The sequence below is a fragment of the Meriones unguiculatus genome, chromosome 8 (genome assembly GCF_030254825.1).
Source record: "Meriones unguiculatus strain TT.TT164.6M chromosome 8, Bangor_MerUng_6.1, whole genome shotgun sequence".
Lineage (NCBI taxonomy): Eukaryota > Metazoa > Chordata > Mammalia > Rodentia > Muridae > Meriones > Meriones unguiculatus.
This window is the reverse complement of record NC_083356.1, coordinates 57,659,207-57,676,377: the sequence shown is the minus strand read 5'-3', so window position 1 is coordinate 57,676,377 and position 17,171 is coordinate 57,659,207. Positions and strand designations below refer to the sequence as shown.

Below are 17,171 nucleotides of genomic sequence, written 5' to 3'. Positions count from 1 at the left end.
GCATAAGGGTGCATGTCTCTCTCCATGTGTACGTGTATGTGTGTGTGTTGTTGATCAAGTACTTTAAGTTTTATTTTGGATCTAGCTAGAATTGCCTTCGTTTTTTGTGAGGGTACTTTGAGGTCACACTTTCTTTGTGGCAGGAGAACCTGCAACTCCTCTCCTTTGCTAAGCAACTCTTCTTTCCTTTCTGGGTCCTGAAATCTAGAGTTTGGGGAATAATAGATTGTGTTTTATTGGATAATCCTTTAATCCATTTCTAGACGTTATTTCTCAGCAGCCTATTTTTAGAAGATGTATCCTGTATCCTGTCTTCTACAAAACTTGCTACCTAGCCCAATTGTGTATAAAATTTTAGACAACTTGTGACTATTTTGAATGAAGATTTATGAACGATCTTAAAATTTAAAGCTGTATGCATGTGTTTTGTTTGTTTGTTTTAGACAGGGTATCTGGACCTGTCCTAGTTAGAGTTACCATTGCTATGATGAAACACCATGACTGACAGCAGCTTGGGGAAGCTCAAGACTTTATTTGGCTTATATTTCCATGTTACTGTTGATCATTGAAGGGAGTCAGGGTAGGATTCAAATAAAGTGGGAACCTAGAGGCAGGAGCTGATACAGAGCTCATGATGGAGAGCTACTTACTGTCTTGATCTTCATGACTCTTTCAGCCTCCCTTCTTATAGAACCCAGGACCACCGGTAAGCTGGGACCTCCCATCAGTCACTAAGAAACTGCACTTACAGTTCGCCTACAGCGGATCTTTTGGAGGCATTTTCTCAGATGAGGCTCCCTCCTCTCCGATGACTCTTGTTTGTGTCAAGTTGATATAAAACTAGCCAGCACGGTAACATAGGCTGACCTGGAATTCACTTTGTGTTCAAGGGTGGTCTTGGACTTTCATCTTCCTGCATCAGCCTCCAATGCTTGGGGAATATAGACATGTAAAACTGTGTCTAGACATAGCTTCTATATGGTCTGAATTGGAAAATCTTACAGGAACAATTCTGTTCAAATTACGTTCATTTCCAAGTATGGCTTTCCTGTACCCACTTCTCTCTTTACTAGTTCAACAAAAATAAGAATATCCTGTATGCTCTATTGAGGTGCTGAAGGATGTATATTATTTTTGCTAAACAGATTTAACCTAGAAGAGTCAATTCTTTGAAACCAGGTATTGAATATTATTAATTTGGTTTCTTTTGAAGAAAACAGAATCGGATATAGGATATGTTGTTGGCCAGTTTATTCTTTTTTGAGCAGTAAATTGTTTGTGATGTGTTCTGTTTTTCAGTAGAATAGTTTCCATTGTTGCATGTAGTTTCTTCAGAACTATTATTATATTTTATAATGTAGCTAGATTGTTAAATCAGAATATTGATTTAGGTTAAGGGATAAATTATTGGTGTTAGCATAGGCGAAAATTCCAATTTTTTTCAAAGGTTCATTCTTAATTTTTAAGTGTGTGTGTGTGTGTGTGTGTGTGTGTGTGTACTTAAGTTCAGGAGTCTGCAAAGGTCAGAGACAACAGGTCATTGTAGCTGGAGTTGCAAGTGGTTGTGAGCTACCAGATGGGGGTACTGGGAACTGAACTTAAGTCCTCTTGAAAAGCATCAATTACACATAAGAATTGAGCCATCATACAGCCCCTAAAATTCTAATCTTTGTGAGGACAAACTTGAGGTGTTAGACGTGATTGAAAAAAAGAGATTACTTATTTAATCTGTTCTGGTTTTGTTAATCCTGATATTAAGTAAATTATGTATATATAGAAAAATAACTTATGTTATTTTTTTCTACTGTATCGCCAACTTAAAGTCACAACTTTCTGCCAAATAAAGGTATGATAAGTGAAAATAGATGACAGGAGGATAATAGAATTGAAAAGGCCAAGGATGATGAAATATAGTGTTTCTTGAATATTTACTATGGGTCCTCATGGAGCTGAGCACTTACATCACCTCATAATTCTTACTGTAATCCTATAATTATGTCAGACGTTACTATATTAATGAGGGAAGCAAATCATAGAGAAGTTAAAAGACCTAACCAACATCATACAGTTAGTGAGTCACAGACTTTGGAATGGCAGTTCGAGTCTAGAGACAGCACTTGATTATGATCAAATAAGCCTCGACAATGTGTAGAGTTGGGAATCCATTTTGTCCTGCTTATGAAAATTTCATTCTTCAAATATCATTCAACTAGACTGTAATGTTTTTATCCCTTCCTAGTTCCTAAGCATAGTTTCTAATGAGTTTTCTACTAGTGAATAGTGAAATCATGATAGGAAAAATAAATCTCTTTTCTTTACATACATTTTGTTTTTTTACATGCTCTGAGTCACATTCAAAAGCCAAAAGAAACCTTTTTTGAACCTTTTCCTGGTTTCTTGGTAATCATTCAAATCCCACACAGTCTTTGTGGCTCTCTGAAGATATATTGCATTACTCTGAGCTAGAGTTTGTAAATTGTAGTTGGACAACTGAGTGTTTAGTGTCCAGAAAGCAAGAACCTGCAGCAGAGCAGAGTGAGAGTGTACAGGAGCCTTAAGCTTTGCTGTGTAAGCTGAGACTGGCTTTTGTTTATATAAAGTGAAGAGATTTACTTATCACTGCCCATTTTTCAGGTTCTTTCTAGTTGTAAAATATATAAGGCAGCTGCTTTCTGTCTCCCCTGCGTATCTGCATGCTTTCTCAGTGTCTAGCTCTGTTCAGTGTGAATGAGCATGCTGACATGTGTGCTTAGTTTCCCTTTTCACTCTGTGAAGCACTGTTATTACAATTAACTGAATATTTTATGTTTGATACAATGTATATTCTCTATTAAAATTTAAAGCAAATGACAATATTTTAAGATCTGAATAGCTTTCCTATAGCAAAAAAAAAAAGTATGTTTTGAAGTTTTCTCTTTTTTTTCCAGAAATTTTAATATAGATATTAAAATCACTCAGGAGATAGTGAACACATTTTAAGACTTCAATTGACTTTTGCCAATATTTATCCAAATAAAATTTTTAGAAAACCTCAAAATATTTTATATTATTGGATAAAAATGGTACAAGCAAGAAATACAAAAAGATAGTGGATGTTTAGTCTGCTTGAGTACTTATCTTCTGTCTGCCCCAACCCTTCCTTTTGGTTCTCTGGCTGTGGTTCATTGCCTCACTGATGTGCACAAAGCAGTGCAAAACTGGGTGCTTCCCAGAGTACCTGCAGCCACTCATTCCTCTTCTGTGTTTTCCCTTTGCAGTGCTGTGTCTCATGCACTCTATGACATTTGATCTTCCTGGAAACTTAGCCTTTTCCCTTGAACTCAAGCATTCCTTGGTCTTACTCTGGTTTTTCCATCTATACCAGCAGTGTTAAAACTCTCTCAAGAAAGTCAGGACAATAAATGTAACCTTGTTCCTATGCCTCAGGAATCAGGTATTTAATTATGTCCTGTCTTTTAAAAACATTTAGTTGATATAGTTGATCTAGTTCTTTGGCTTTTTTCAGGCAAGAACGTAATTTTGTATCTTGTGCTTCCTTTTTGCCCAGAAATGAAGCATCCTTAACCACAGGATGGTTTGGAGGGAGGAAAAGTGTGTGTGTGTGTGTGTGTGTGTGTGTGTGTGTGTGTGCACGCGCACGCGTGTGTGCGTGTGATGTAACTGTAATACCAACAAGGTAGCAAGATTTGAAGCAGGTAAGAAAGTTGATAAAGGACAGTTTAGAATCAGCTTGTCATTTTAATTTCAGAGTCTAGAATTTTTGCTCTATTATACTGCATATGGAAGAAATAGTGTGAAAAAGTAGGCTAAATTGTATTTCAAACTTAGCTGTATTTCAAATAATGTGGGTATTTTTATTTAAAACTATGCTAGCTCCTTAAAAAAACAAGTACCTTATCTAGGCTTGGTAGTTCTGTCCTATAATGCCAGGGTTTGGGAAACTGAAACAGTGGGATGAATTCAGTGCTCACCTGGACTAGATTTTAAGACTCTTGTCTCAAAAAAGAAAAAAAAAATATTAATAGTGGCATGGTGGGAGTTGTGATGGGGGCAGAGATGAGAGAGAAAGATAAAATGAATTGGGTTCCCCCTGTGTGATATTCTTCTAATGGCCTCAGGGTTTGACTTACTTTCAAAGCTTTAAGTTGTGAATTCTTGAGATTTTATCAGTTTATATTTATTGTGATGCTTTTGTTTTACATAATAAATCAACCCCTCCCCAAGAAAAAGGTAAACAGTTGAATGTACCTACTCTGTGGCTTTGTGTTCTCAGCCTTTACCATGAGCTGAATAATCAAGTTATATTTTCTTACATATGTCATTTCTAAAGTATTATTAGCAGCATTATGGTTTTCTTAGACTTAATAGTGAATCTCTTCTAATTTTTCAGAGCAAAACATGTGAACTCCAATCCCACTATATACAACTCCTTTAGTTTAAAGTTTTGCCTTTCTGCCTACATCTTGTGGAGCATGTATTCTATAAAACAATAAATGATGTTCATAATAAATAAGGTCCATTGGTCCTAGTCATCTTTTGTTTTGTTTATCCTGTATTTGAATTTAACAGAGTTCAAGCCGACCCACATGTAGCCCTTTGTGCTGTGTTGTCTGTTCCTGGCCACTTACTGTGGTCTTAGCTCAGACTTGTATAGTGGTGCTCTTTCTTCTACCTTTGCTTATTCGTTTCTGCAAGGGTGCAGGGTCCCACCGTGGCTCCCTGGCTTGCTCTGTTTTGGCTGCCTACTTTTTCTATTTCGGTATGGCTGTCTCTGTCCAGAATCCTCTTTGCTGCCTTTCCTTTTACTTTCACTGTGCCACAGTTTATTGGGAATCTTCTCACAGGACATCCTAGATATCTCTGTCATTGCTGTCACTACATTAAAATTGTACTAAATGCATATTTCTCATGAGATAGAACCTATGTTATAGATAGATCCCTTTTTATCATTTCATTGTCTGACCCAGTAGCTGACAAACAACAGTTATCTAGTAGTTATTTAAAGAATGCATAAATTATAACATTAATTTTGATTTTTATTATTTTTATTACTTTAAAATAATTTTAGTATAAAGTATTTTTATCAATACCTGTTTTTATTAAAGGTTCATAAGTAATTTTTTTTCTTTTAAAATTGTGAAAAAGTTGTCAGAAGCAAGATTTGTATAATGACATTCAAGTGTCAATTGTGTGGATTTTCTTTTCCCCCTAATCGCCACTGCCTCTTAAGATACCGATCCTATGAATGAGGCAGAGTAAAGAACATTAGGTTGGGTGGAGATTAAGATTCCCTGCTGGCTTGTAATTACAGGACTCTGGATGGTTATTTATTTGGATGAAATGATGCATACATTTTTGCATGCATCAAAAGTAAAGCATGTGTGATTGTTGGAGGAATGTCTGAATTCCCCAGTGGGATGTCATGGGGTATGTTTATAAACTCTCACTAAAGCAGTTCTTCTACAATGGAATTTCATTGGTATTGAGATAATAATTTGCACAGTCAAATTACTTTCTTTACAAAACCCAGGGAATCGTGAGGACCTAATCCTTTATTAATGTCAACCCATAGGCTGCCAGAAAGCGTAAGATTGCCATTCGAAAAGCCCAGGGGAAAAATGTGGAGGCCATTCGAGAGCTGAATGAGTATCTGGAACAGTGAGTGTTTTACAAGAGGATTGTGTTTTGTTATTCTGATAAATCTTTTTTAATTAAAATGGAATTTGCATTTGATTTTCTACCGTGTTCATTTATAGAACATTTACACATACTCTTTTTCCTTTTTCCTCCTATCAGGTTTGTTGGAGATCAAGAAGCTTGGCATGAACTTGCAGAACTTTATATCAATGAACATGAGTAAGTTGTTAAAAACACAGAATTTTAAGAATGAAATTGTAAAGTTCAATAGACTTGTTTCCAGAAGATTGAAAAGGAGTCACTTGTCATTTTAGATGAAGATCTAATTAAATGATGATATAAATAAAAAATAATAAGTAAAAATTGGTAGTTATAATATGTGAATATTTTTAACTGGCTCATTTGGGTTTATTAAATTATTTTTGTTCAGGAAATAAATTTTTCTTTCAAATAGGGATGGGATCCTTTGGAATCTGAAAGGCTCTTGTAAAGCTATTACTTTTGGGGAATCAAAATTGTGAATTTTAAAGTTCAAATTGTTCTCATACACAAAGAGTGTTATGCTCCCTGCTGTTTAAAGATTCAGTCAATTGTATGCATTTATTAGTCTCAGTATGAAGAGAATCAGCTCCTCCAGAGAAGTGTTCTGTTGCCTGGGTTAAAAACCAAGTGTAATCAAGAATGTTGAATGCTGCAGGAACTTGGTTATTGGATATTTCATGTTTTTGTTAGCTTTTTTATTGCTGTAGTAACAAGAGGAAATCCCAGTGTGAAAGGATTAGTGCAGAGTCCTAGTGGAGGTTTGCAGATAGCACAGCATTAGCACCAGCCTCCCTCTAGGATGTGAAGGTTTACTTCTCTTCCCTCTTAAGTCTGAAGTCTGTCAGTCACAGTGTATCTTTCCTTCTTTTTGAAAGGACAGACTTAGATTCCCATGCATATTTTCTTATTTATGTCAAAGTTAACTTTGTTCTCATACCACACACACGATAACAGAAATGAAATAGGATGAAGACATTTGTGTGTGACCTTTGCCCAAGGCTATACATTCACAGTCTATACAAAGGAAATCATGTTCATGATTTTAGTGAAACTGGTATAGCAGTCATATAATGAAGCACATATTGCATCCAAGAGCCATTCTTCCATTCTGTCAGAGTCTGCCATGATCTCTAATCTCTTAGAATGGGATCTATTTACCTAATTATGTTCAAAATCAGTGCATATAGGCTTATATATGGTCAGGATTCTCTCAGACATGTGAGAGTACGTGTAATTGAATAGAAAACTAGATTTTCAGCATGTGTTTTACAAATACATTAGATTTTTTTTTTAATACAAAGGACAATCATTTACAATTTCTTTGTTCTTTCTGGAAATCTCTATGAGGAAAAACATTTTAAAAATTTCAAATTATCAAGGAAAATTTTTTCAAGGGAAAGAAATACCAAATGCAGAAAACTTTGAAACTTCAATAAGACATAAAGCTATGACAAAATATACTTATAATTCTGTCCACCTAACTTCAGTGTTGCATGCCTTACCTTGTTTTATGTTTCGTCAGAACCAGAGTCCAGTAAAACCCATTTAAATCTCATAAGGACATTTCCATCTTAACTTTAATCTGAATTGTTAGTGACATCGTCAATAAAGAGACACTTTTAGATATTGAATGCTTAAGATAAAGACTGCTTTCTCCTTATCTTTTAGATAAACAGATACTAAATGAGTCATTCATGGTTTTGTTTTAGATTTGTATTTGCTCATTTGTTCAGCTACTAATTGAATGGATATGTTTTCAAGAACAAATGCTAAGTTTTAGGTATAAAAGTAAGAAGTGCTGAAAAGCTGCAAATGTTGGGTGGGAATCTGTATGTAACATCCTCCTCCAGAAATCTAAAAAAAAAGAAAAAAAAAGAAAGAAAAAGAAAATTTGGCAATTTCAGGATGAATTTGGTTTCTTTGGTGTCGTTGTATTTGACTGCTGTACCCACTGATAGTCATTACTAAGTCAGAGTAGCTCTTTTGTTGTGTGTGGAGCTATTCACAGGAGAGACAGGTAGTGGTGATACAGTGGCTCTCTGCAGTGGAACAGCCTGGGTTGTTGATGTCTCTGTGCCACTGATGTTGGCTAGGGATTTATAATATTAACTTTCTGCTCTTTAGGGTTTTAGCAAAATAAAATAGGTTGATACACTATAATATTTTGAGTAGTGCAGGATGCATAATGCTTTATAAAATTTACATATTGCTCTGTATGGAGGTGTGATTTTCAACTGTATATATTTCAGAAAAGATACCAAGTGTTAATATTGATAACAAATACTAAAAGTAACCTTACTTAGCCTTGTTCTGTTAAGTAGCCTCACCATCTCACTGAAAATAAATCTTGCAACATCTAAATATTCTTTAGTATTTTCCAATAAATAGTGGGGATGAGTACATAGCTCCACGAATTACTTTGAGATTTAAAAAGATTTGTCTATTCACTTTAATAAAAGTTTTAATGTTACTAATATTTTGAATCAGGAAATGCTTTAAATCTCTTTAAATAGTCTTAGAAATAAAATACCTAATGTCACTAAAGGTTTAAAATTATTTTAAGGTATATTTATGAAAATTTGTGACATAAAATCAGTATAACCTACCAATATTTTGCAGCTATGGTAAAGCAGCCTTTTGCTTAGAGGAGCTAATGATGACAAATCCACATAACCACTTATACTGTCAGCAGTATGCGGAAGTAAGTATTTGCAGGACAACACTGGGCAAGTTGACTTTTGCTGCTTTTGTTATGGTACTAAGTCTGCATTCATCATGTTAGACAAGCCTATTTAATGAGTGATGAGGGAATAGAAGCTAAAAATTTGAATTATTGAATTGAAATACTAATTTTCAATTAAAAGTTGTAGATAAACTGAAATTCTACGTAGATTAGTACAGTATTTATGTTGCTTTCTTTACTAATTATGAATCAGTTACATCACAGTTGTCAATATTTAATTGCTTCTATTGCTTCTGAGACAATTATAAAGATAATGGCATTTAAATATGTATTCTGGATATTCATGAAAGGTAGGAAATACCTGTTTAATCTACACACTTAGGAATTGTATAACTGAATGCTGTGAGGTTACAAATACCTCATTATAAAAGAATCTAAAAGGACTATTGTTTTCATTACTAAAGTGCAGCTGTAAAATGGGAAACTCCATGTTTGGAGTCTGTGTTTATAATTATAAGTAATAGGAAATACAGTGTTGTGTAGCAACAAGGCTTTGGAAACAAAATGTGCTACACCTTTTAGTGTGACGACATTTTGCTTATAACAGCCACTTAGTGATCTTAATGTTCAAAGAAGAGAATAGTTCAGCAAGGGTGAAGGTGTGATTTCCATTTTAGATTAGCTACCTTAAGGTGAATTCTTTCAGCTTGTTGCATTTGTTTAAAGAATATCTCTTCTCATTACATAGTGCTTATGTATGATGGTGCATGCTATATTTCAAAGTAGTAAAATAAACAGGTTTCAGCAATCTGCAATATTTAACAGGTCAAATACACCCAAGGTGGACTTGAAAACCTTGAGCTTTCAAGAAAGTATTTTGCACAGGCACTAAAACTCAACAACAGAAATATGAGAGCTCTGTTTGGACTTTACATGGTGAGTTGATGTGTATGTTCAACGTTACTTTACAGAGTCTACTGTCATTTGAAATGCATTTATCCGTCCTTCCAATCTCTCCCTGCTTACTTTCGTGTTCTACTGATGAGCATAGGTAATTATGTCAAGAAGGTGCAACGTGCTTTGATTGTGATGTTTTAGTACATCCTTGTGCTTTGCCATTTCATTTGAGATATATTCGGCATATTAGAAATGAGCAGTATTAGAGTATTAGTATATCAAGTATGCATATTGTTCATTTGTTTTGATATTCTTAGGTTTGGGCCCTTGTTATTTTACTTCTTTCTTAATTACAGGTACCAAAGATATTTTAAGAATAAAATCTCTTGTATGGCAAATTTTTAACGGTTTTTAAAGGTGTAAAATAGTACTTTGGAAATTATTTGTGGGATTCTATAGTTACCTTTTAGACATGCCCAGAAAGAGCTTAGAAAATCAATTAATAAGAGCTATGGGAAACAGGAAAACTTGCAGAGCTTTAGAATATTTTTAAAATGAGCACCTTAACAGGTCCTTTAGTTCTTTGAAATTGTGATTTACATTTTTTTCTTACTTTTTGAAACTATCATTTGAGAATTTCAAGCATGAATACAGTGTTTTAGTAAAAATTTACCTTATACATTCTCCCAATTCATTCGATATCCTCCCCATTACCTTGCCCTCTCAGATTCATATACTCTTAAAAAAATCTATGGAATCCAACTACTGTTGTCAATATTTTCGTTTTTTTTTAATGTGTTTGTGGACTCTTTGATGAAAATCTTCTTATTAAAGCTAGTGAAAGAGAATTGATTAAAAATACAGGGATAAGAAGAAACAAACAAATAAAAATGGAAGTAACAAATGAAAGAATATTTTAAGAAAGAAAGTATGCCTCAGAAGAATGTGTAGAAAATTATCTTTGAATCTACCAGAAACAATAGCAGTGGCTTGGTGATGCACCATTGTTAACAGTATCTAATAAAAAAGCCACCTTTTTTAAAGCTCCATGGCAGTTACTAACAGTTGCTTGCTTATACACAACACCATGTATATTGAACATTACTCTGAGCTCTACTTTCCATTTTAAATCAGTAGGTTTCACATCAACCAAGTAGTCTCTTCAGTTGCTACCTGAAATTCACAAGTGGTGCAACTGTGACACAAACATAGTTTCCTCAAAACTGATTATAAAGCTCCTATGTTTAGCTGGATTCCAGTCCTAGATCTAATGATTCAGTCTGTCAGCCACTGCACTTGCTGGAATTCATACCCAAAATGTGATAATAATTCATAGAGGTATAAAATTTGCTACAAGAATACAGATGACACACTGTTTGAAGAAGAAAGAGCAAAGACTCTGAAGGAGACCAGGTGTAAAGAAATCTTTAGCCTTTCCTAAGTCTTATGGGCAGATCCTTATAAGGACCAGGTATATTTAGGAATAAGACCAAAGTTCAACCTCCCTCTTCCCAGAAATATAAACATATTTTTTACAATCGGCCTATTATTTTTGAGGTTTATAGGTTGTTTTAAAGATATTGGATTAAGGATCTCATTAAACTACATTGTTTTTAAATGTAGATTAAATTGTAGTAGCGACTCAGTTTTATAGAATATAATTTGAAAGCTCTTGGTATAGTGTGAAAACAATTTGACCACTTTTATTCAGAGACTTTCATTAACTTGTTTTGTTCAAGTTTGATGATCTCTATTGTCCTGAATATTTTTCACCTGTTAATACAAGAAGTTGTGCTCAATTGTTTTTGATATCTCTCTGTTAATGTTTCATAATTCTGACACTGGAGATTATTTTATATTCTTTAGTAGCAAGAAATAACAATAACCTAAGTAAAATGCTTGTGTTTTATAAAGTACATTTCCATACTGATAGAGATTTTAACTTTAAGAGCTGATGCACATACATAAATTAATTTTAAATATACTTTAAAATGTTTGTTGTTTTGTTATTTTGGATGAGGCCACATTTTAAATTATATTTTAAGTTTTGAGCATTGCTTTTATTCAACACTTTTTTTTTAATTGTTTCATCTCAATATTTTAAAACTCATTATCAACTCCCTTACAGCTATGACTTTTCCATGTTTTTATTATCTTAATTAGAAAAGAGTTTTGTTTTTGATTTTTGTTTTGTTTTGTTTTGTTTTTAGTCTGCAAGTCATATTGCTTCTAATCCAAAAGCAAGTGCAAAAATGAAAAAAGACAACATCAAATATGCTAGCTGGGCTGCTAATCAAATAAACAGGGCTTATCAGGTTAGTATTGACAATTTTGTTATGTAAATTGCTTGATGTATTTCTTTGTCATGTTGGTCTCTGTAAACTACAAAGCCAAATATTTATTATTGGAAGTTTTTTTCCTAGTGCATTTCTTTGTCATGTTGGTCTCTGTAAACTATAAAGCCAAATATTTATTATTGGAAGTTTTTTTTCCGAATGCCTTGGTCCTTTAACAGATGTTTCCATTATGACCTTTCCCCTACAAAGTATTCTGTTAATTTTATGACATAATTAACTTTTAATTTATAAATCTCATCTGTTAAATATGAAGAAATTAAAAAACCTAGAAGTTAAACTAGAGAATGCAGCTTAGAAGCATATTGGACGTGAGAATGAATTTTGATTGAAGATGTCTCAGGAAATAAAAAGAGGCAAAGGAGAGTCCTAATGGCAAACTAAGCAGAGCTCATATAAAACCTTGCACTCTCTATGTATAAATCCAAGCTTATGTCAGACTTCTCAGGATAATTTTTTGGAGCTTCTTTCTAGGGGATATTTTTTTTTTCAGGGAACTTTTTTCATGAGGAAAATACCTGCTTGTATATTTTTGACAGCATTTATATTTACAAGACCTAGGTATTATAACCATATCTTCCCCAGTGGCTTTTGGGTAGAATGTCCAGAAACCCAGTGCCATCTGACTGTGATAAGTGATTTAGACTTCTGCTTGGTTGTACAAAGGAAGTTTTTCTTTATCTTTAAATTCAACAGTATGTGGCATATTTTGTTTGGTTTTCGATCAAGTGCACAGTTGTTTATAGGATTCAGTTCTGTTATATTAGAAAAGATGCTCTTAGAATTACTATTTCTTTCCTCTTTCAAGACTGCAATTATAACTACATTGCTTTTTTTTTCCTGCCTCATACTAGTTTTCTTTTTCCTTTCTCTGTCAGTTTGTAGTTTTTAACATAATAATGTGCCATGGAGTTTGGCTACATTCTTTTCCTTGTTTTCTACAATGGAATGAGGTCCTGGGCTGTTTGGAAGTGTGTGTGGGATGGGCATTGAAGACGCGATAGGGCAGTTTTCCTGTATTTACTCTGGCTTCCTCTCTTTGTTGCCAAGTACTTCTTTATAACCACTCTGCATATCTGGTCTTTGTCCCAGTTACCTTGGCTTGGATTTTCTGGCTGCAGTCTTCTGTTACACTCCACAGAGTTCTGTTGGCCTGGAATTCTCAGGTGGAGCTCTGAGCCTGACATGTTCTATGGTGACCACCTCTGCTTTTTCTCTACAGTTAGTCCCTCTTTAGTCTCCTTGTACCATTTCTTTCTCTTGTCTGTGTTTCTCTCCTATTCAGTTTGGATTTTAGTATTTTTGTTCATGCTTTGAAGCATTTATGCTTCAGAAAAAGGTGTTGGCTGCATGTGTGAAGTCTTACATAGTTTAATTTGTTTAATCACATTTACATACAGCTTTCAGATGTGCCTGTTTGGAAGTAAAATTTAGGCTGTGTGTTGATTCTTCAACCCAGGTCTAACTCCATGGGGTATTAATGTTTGTTCAAAAAAAATTTTTTTTTAAATAATACTTTTTTTAATTAATTACACTTTATTCATTTTATATCCCCTCCCGATCCTACCCTCCCTCCCCTTTCTGCATGCATGCCCCTCTCCAAGTCCACTGATAGGGGAGGTCCTCCTCTCCTTTCTGATCTTAGTCTATCAGTTCTAATCAAAAGTGGCTGCATTGTCCTCTTCTGTGGCCTGGTAAGGCTGCTCACCCCTCAGGGGGAGGTGATCAAATTTGTTTTTGATTTAATATAAGGAGTTCAAGTATTCTCTTCTCTTCCTCTTGCTCCAAGCTAGAGCTGGTTCTGTGTTGCAGTCCTGCTGCCATTGACCACATGATCACATTGGAATGTTTAGAAAATTGTTTATGATCGAGTTTTTTGAAATACGTCATTTGAGAGCTCGTTTTCTCTTATGTTCATTTGGTTTTCATGTTGTTTTAGCATTCCTTGGTTGGAGAAGATTAGGGCCATTAAAATAATTCTGTGCCCCCTAATTATATCACTGAAAATAACCTTTATTTATGTATATTATATATTATAGGAAATCTTAGTTCTGTTAGCATATTAAGACTCAAAATGCTCATAAATAGCTAGTCTGTATTTCTTCAAATGCAGTTAGCTTAGCCCAAATCTGTGTGCGTGTGTGTGTGTGTGTGTGTGTGTGTGTGTGTGTGTTTTAAAAATAGGACCAATATAACAACACAAACTAATAGTATGTCTAATTCTGTTTAGGTTTTTATTAGAAACAACAAACTACTGAGAAATTGATCTTTTGACATAGCATGAATATATTTTTTATTAATTTATTTTTTATTAATTACAGTTGTACACCTGTATCCCCCCTGTACCTCCCTGAATATATTTTTTAAATCAGCTAAGCTATTATTAAGTTATTTCATATATGGAAATAAGAACCCAAGTTATAGATAGGCATTTCAGTAAATAATACAGAATATGTATATTAGGCTAGTAAGTCTAAACATTATGTCTTGGTAGGTCTTCTCAACTTTCATTCCTTCTGTCCTTTTCAGGAGTACTGCTTATTCCCTCCTAGGTTATGGATTCATACTGTATTTGTTTTGCCTTTTTTATTTTACTCACTGCTAGGTTTGAGGTTACCCTTACATATGTTTGTGGTCTATTCATTTTGTTGTGCTAGACTCTTTCTCTTACTTACATATTTGTTAAGAATAAGTCTACATTTAATTTCCTGTCACATTTTTTTGGTCTGTGTATACATGCGCATTTGCTAACACTGATTTAGAATACATGTATATTTATTAGAGAAGACAATTTTCTAAATGATATACTCCCCTCCATACTTTTAGAGAAGTATGTCATCTTACTAACAGGTCTTCTTGTGTGTGCCTAGTACTAGTTCATTTTTTTATATTACATTGCCCTAATGTGCAGTCAAGTTGAACATTTTTATACATGTCTTATCTACTTAGATATCTTCTTTCATAAAGTCTGTCTTTTTATCTGTTAATATGACTTAATTTTTGATGTCCACCTTTTGGATTATGTATGGCAAATATTTGTAACTGCTTATTTTCTCTTTCAAATGACTTTGACAAATAGAATTCTGAAATTCAATGTGTTCAAATTCATTAATCATTTATTTTTATTCATAAATTTATTTATTTATTTATTGTGCTGTGTATTTTGTATAAGAACTCTGTGGATACTACAAGGTCAAGAGTGATACTCTTATAACTTCCATTTCCCATTTAAATCTTCTATTCACTAGGAAATTTTTATTTATACTATGAAGGAGGATCAAATTTTACCCATGTTGATGTCTAGGGTTTTTTTGTTTATGTCTGTATTATATGTCATGAGTCTTGTTTCTTGAAAATTAGTTTACAGTAATAAAGAGAAAAATCATAAATGGTAGGTCCATATTTTCGAGGTTCAAAATTTGACTCTGACATATACTGCGTACACAGAATTGATAAATTACATACCACTGAGCTGTATCCCCAGCTCTCCTGTTTTACAAACAAGGAAATGAAAGTACAGAAAGATTAATCTTCTTAGGTAGCATACTGGTTAAATGGCATGTCTTGTCAACCTGGGAATTCTGATACCTTCAAGGTTGCTATTCTAAAAGCAAAATATGAACCTCTAACAAAGATCGATGCTGTTATAGTTTCAACACTGTTTTCAATTATAATTTCATGTAAGCCATTGATATCATATCTGTCTCTACTTGGTTCTTTACTTTAGATTTAAAATACTCTATACCAGTTAAAGAATCTGATTTCTTTGGGCTCCGCTGTCTCATCATGTCAGTGAGAGAAAGCCCCCTAAATTTCTAAGAAAATGTTTTCCCTGCTTTGTGAGAAACACTTTACTAATTGACATCATTTTGGTGTTTGAAGCCAGTTTTTATAAACCTAAACCATGTTCTTGGAAACATTTGCCCTTTCTTCAGTATTCATTTTCTCCCTTCTGCCTCCGTCCTCTTTCCTCCTGTCTCTTTTTAGCTCCATATCTCCTTCCCTCATTTATTTTGTTATTAGATCCATTTTATTTTTATAAAGTTTTATAAATTTTCACTGATCTATAGAAAGAACTGTGGGAGAATTGCTTATATTTTTTTTTTACTTTACATTATTTTTAAAATTTATTTTTAATTAAAATTTTATTTTTTATATTAATTACAGTTTATTTACTTTGTATCCCAGCTGCAGTCCCCTCTCTTTTCCCCCTCCCAATCCTACCCTCCCTCCTTCATCTTCTCTTATGCCTCTCTCCAAGACCACTGATAGGGTAGGTCCTCCTCCCCTTCCATCTGACCCTAGCTTATGGGGTCTCATCAGAACTGGCTGCATTGTCTTCCTCTGTGGCCTGGCAAGGCTACTCCCCCATCCAGGGAAGGCGGTCAGAGAGCTAGCCACTGAGTTCATGTCAGAGACTGTTCGTGTTTCCCTTAATAGGGAAACCACTGTGATATGGAGCTGCCATGGGCTCCATCTGAGCAGGGGTTCTAGGTCATATCCATGAATGGTCCTTGGTTGGAGTATCAGTCTCAGAAAAGACCCCTGTGCCCTGATATTTTGGTTTTGTTGCTATCATTGTGGAGCTCCTGTCCTCTCCAAGTCTTACTATCTCCCCCTTCTTTCCTAAGATTCCCTGCACTCTGCCCAAAGTTTGTTTATGAGTCTCAGTATCTGCTTTGATACAATGCTAGTCAGAGTCTTTCCAAGGCCCACCATGGTGGGTTCCTGTCCTGTTTCCTATTTTCTCCTTCTTCCAATGCCCTTCCCGTTTGCGTTTCTGAGTGAGGATTGATCATCTTGCCCAGGGTCCTCCTTCTATCTCACCTTTTGGTGTACAGATTTTTGTAGGTTTATTTTATATGCTTATGTTCTTGGGACTGTAAATTCCATAGTAACCAAGATGGGTTTTGTTGTTGTTTTGCTTTTGTTTTTGTAGAAGTCGTGATTTGGGATTTTCATTTGTAGCTCTGACTGGCTTGTGAAGGCCATGCTGTGGCCTTGCCTGTGTGACAGTCCTCCTGACTTAGCCTCCAAAGTGCTGGGTTACTAGTTAAACCTCTATTTCTGGCTCAGTTCTCTCTCTCTCTCTCTCTCTCTCTCTCTCTCTCTCTCTCTCTCTATTTTTTATTTTTATTTTTATTAATTACATTTATTCACTTTGTATCCCCCCTGTAGCAACCTCCCTCCTCCCCTCCCGATTCCACCCTTCCTTCCTCTTCTCCACCCATGCCCCTCCCCAGTCCACTGATAGGAGAGGTCTTCCTCTCCTTCCTTCTGATCCTAGTCTATCAGGGCTCATCAGGAGTGACTGCATTGTCTTCCTCTGTGGCCTGGTAAGGCTGTTCCCCACTCAGGGGGAGGTGATCAAAGAGCAGGCCAATCAGTTCCTGTCAGAGACAGTCCTTGTTCCCATTACTAAGGAACCCACTTAGATACTGAACTGCCATGGACTATATCTGTGCAGAGGTTCTAGGTTATCTCCATGAATGGTATTTGGTTGGAGTATCAGTCTCAGAAAAGACCACTGTGCCCAGAATTTTTGTTCTGTTGCTCTC

General features: G+C 34.8%; 1 protein-coding gene across 1 annotated transcript in view; it reads left to right on the top strand.

Moving 5' to 3' along the window:
* Positions 1–17,171, top strand: part of Emc2 (ER membrane protein complex subunit 2) — a 36,063-nt gene that overhangs the window by 15,351 nt on the left and 3,541 nt on the right. Inside the window, exons 6-10 of the mRNA XM_021626652.2 lie at positions 5,573–5,658; positions 5,797–5,856; positions 8,299–8,380; positions 9,188–9,298; positions 11,470–11,574. Coding sequence (XP_021482327.1) covers positions 5,573–5,658; positions 5,797–5,856; positions 8,299–8,380; positions 9,188–9,298; positions 11,470–11,574 — 444 coding nt within the window. The remainder of the gene's footprint in view (positions 1–5,572; positions 5,659–5,796; positions 5,857–8,298; positions 8,381–9,187; positions 9,299–11,469; positions 11,575–17,171) is intronic.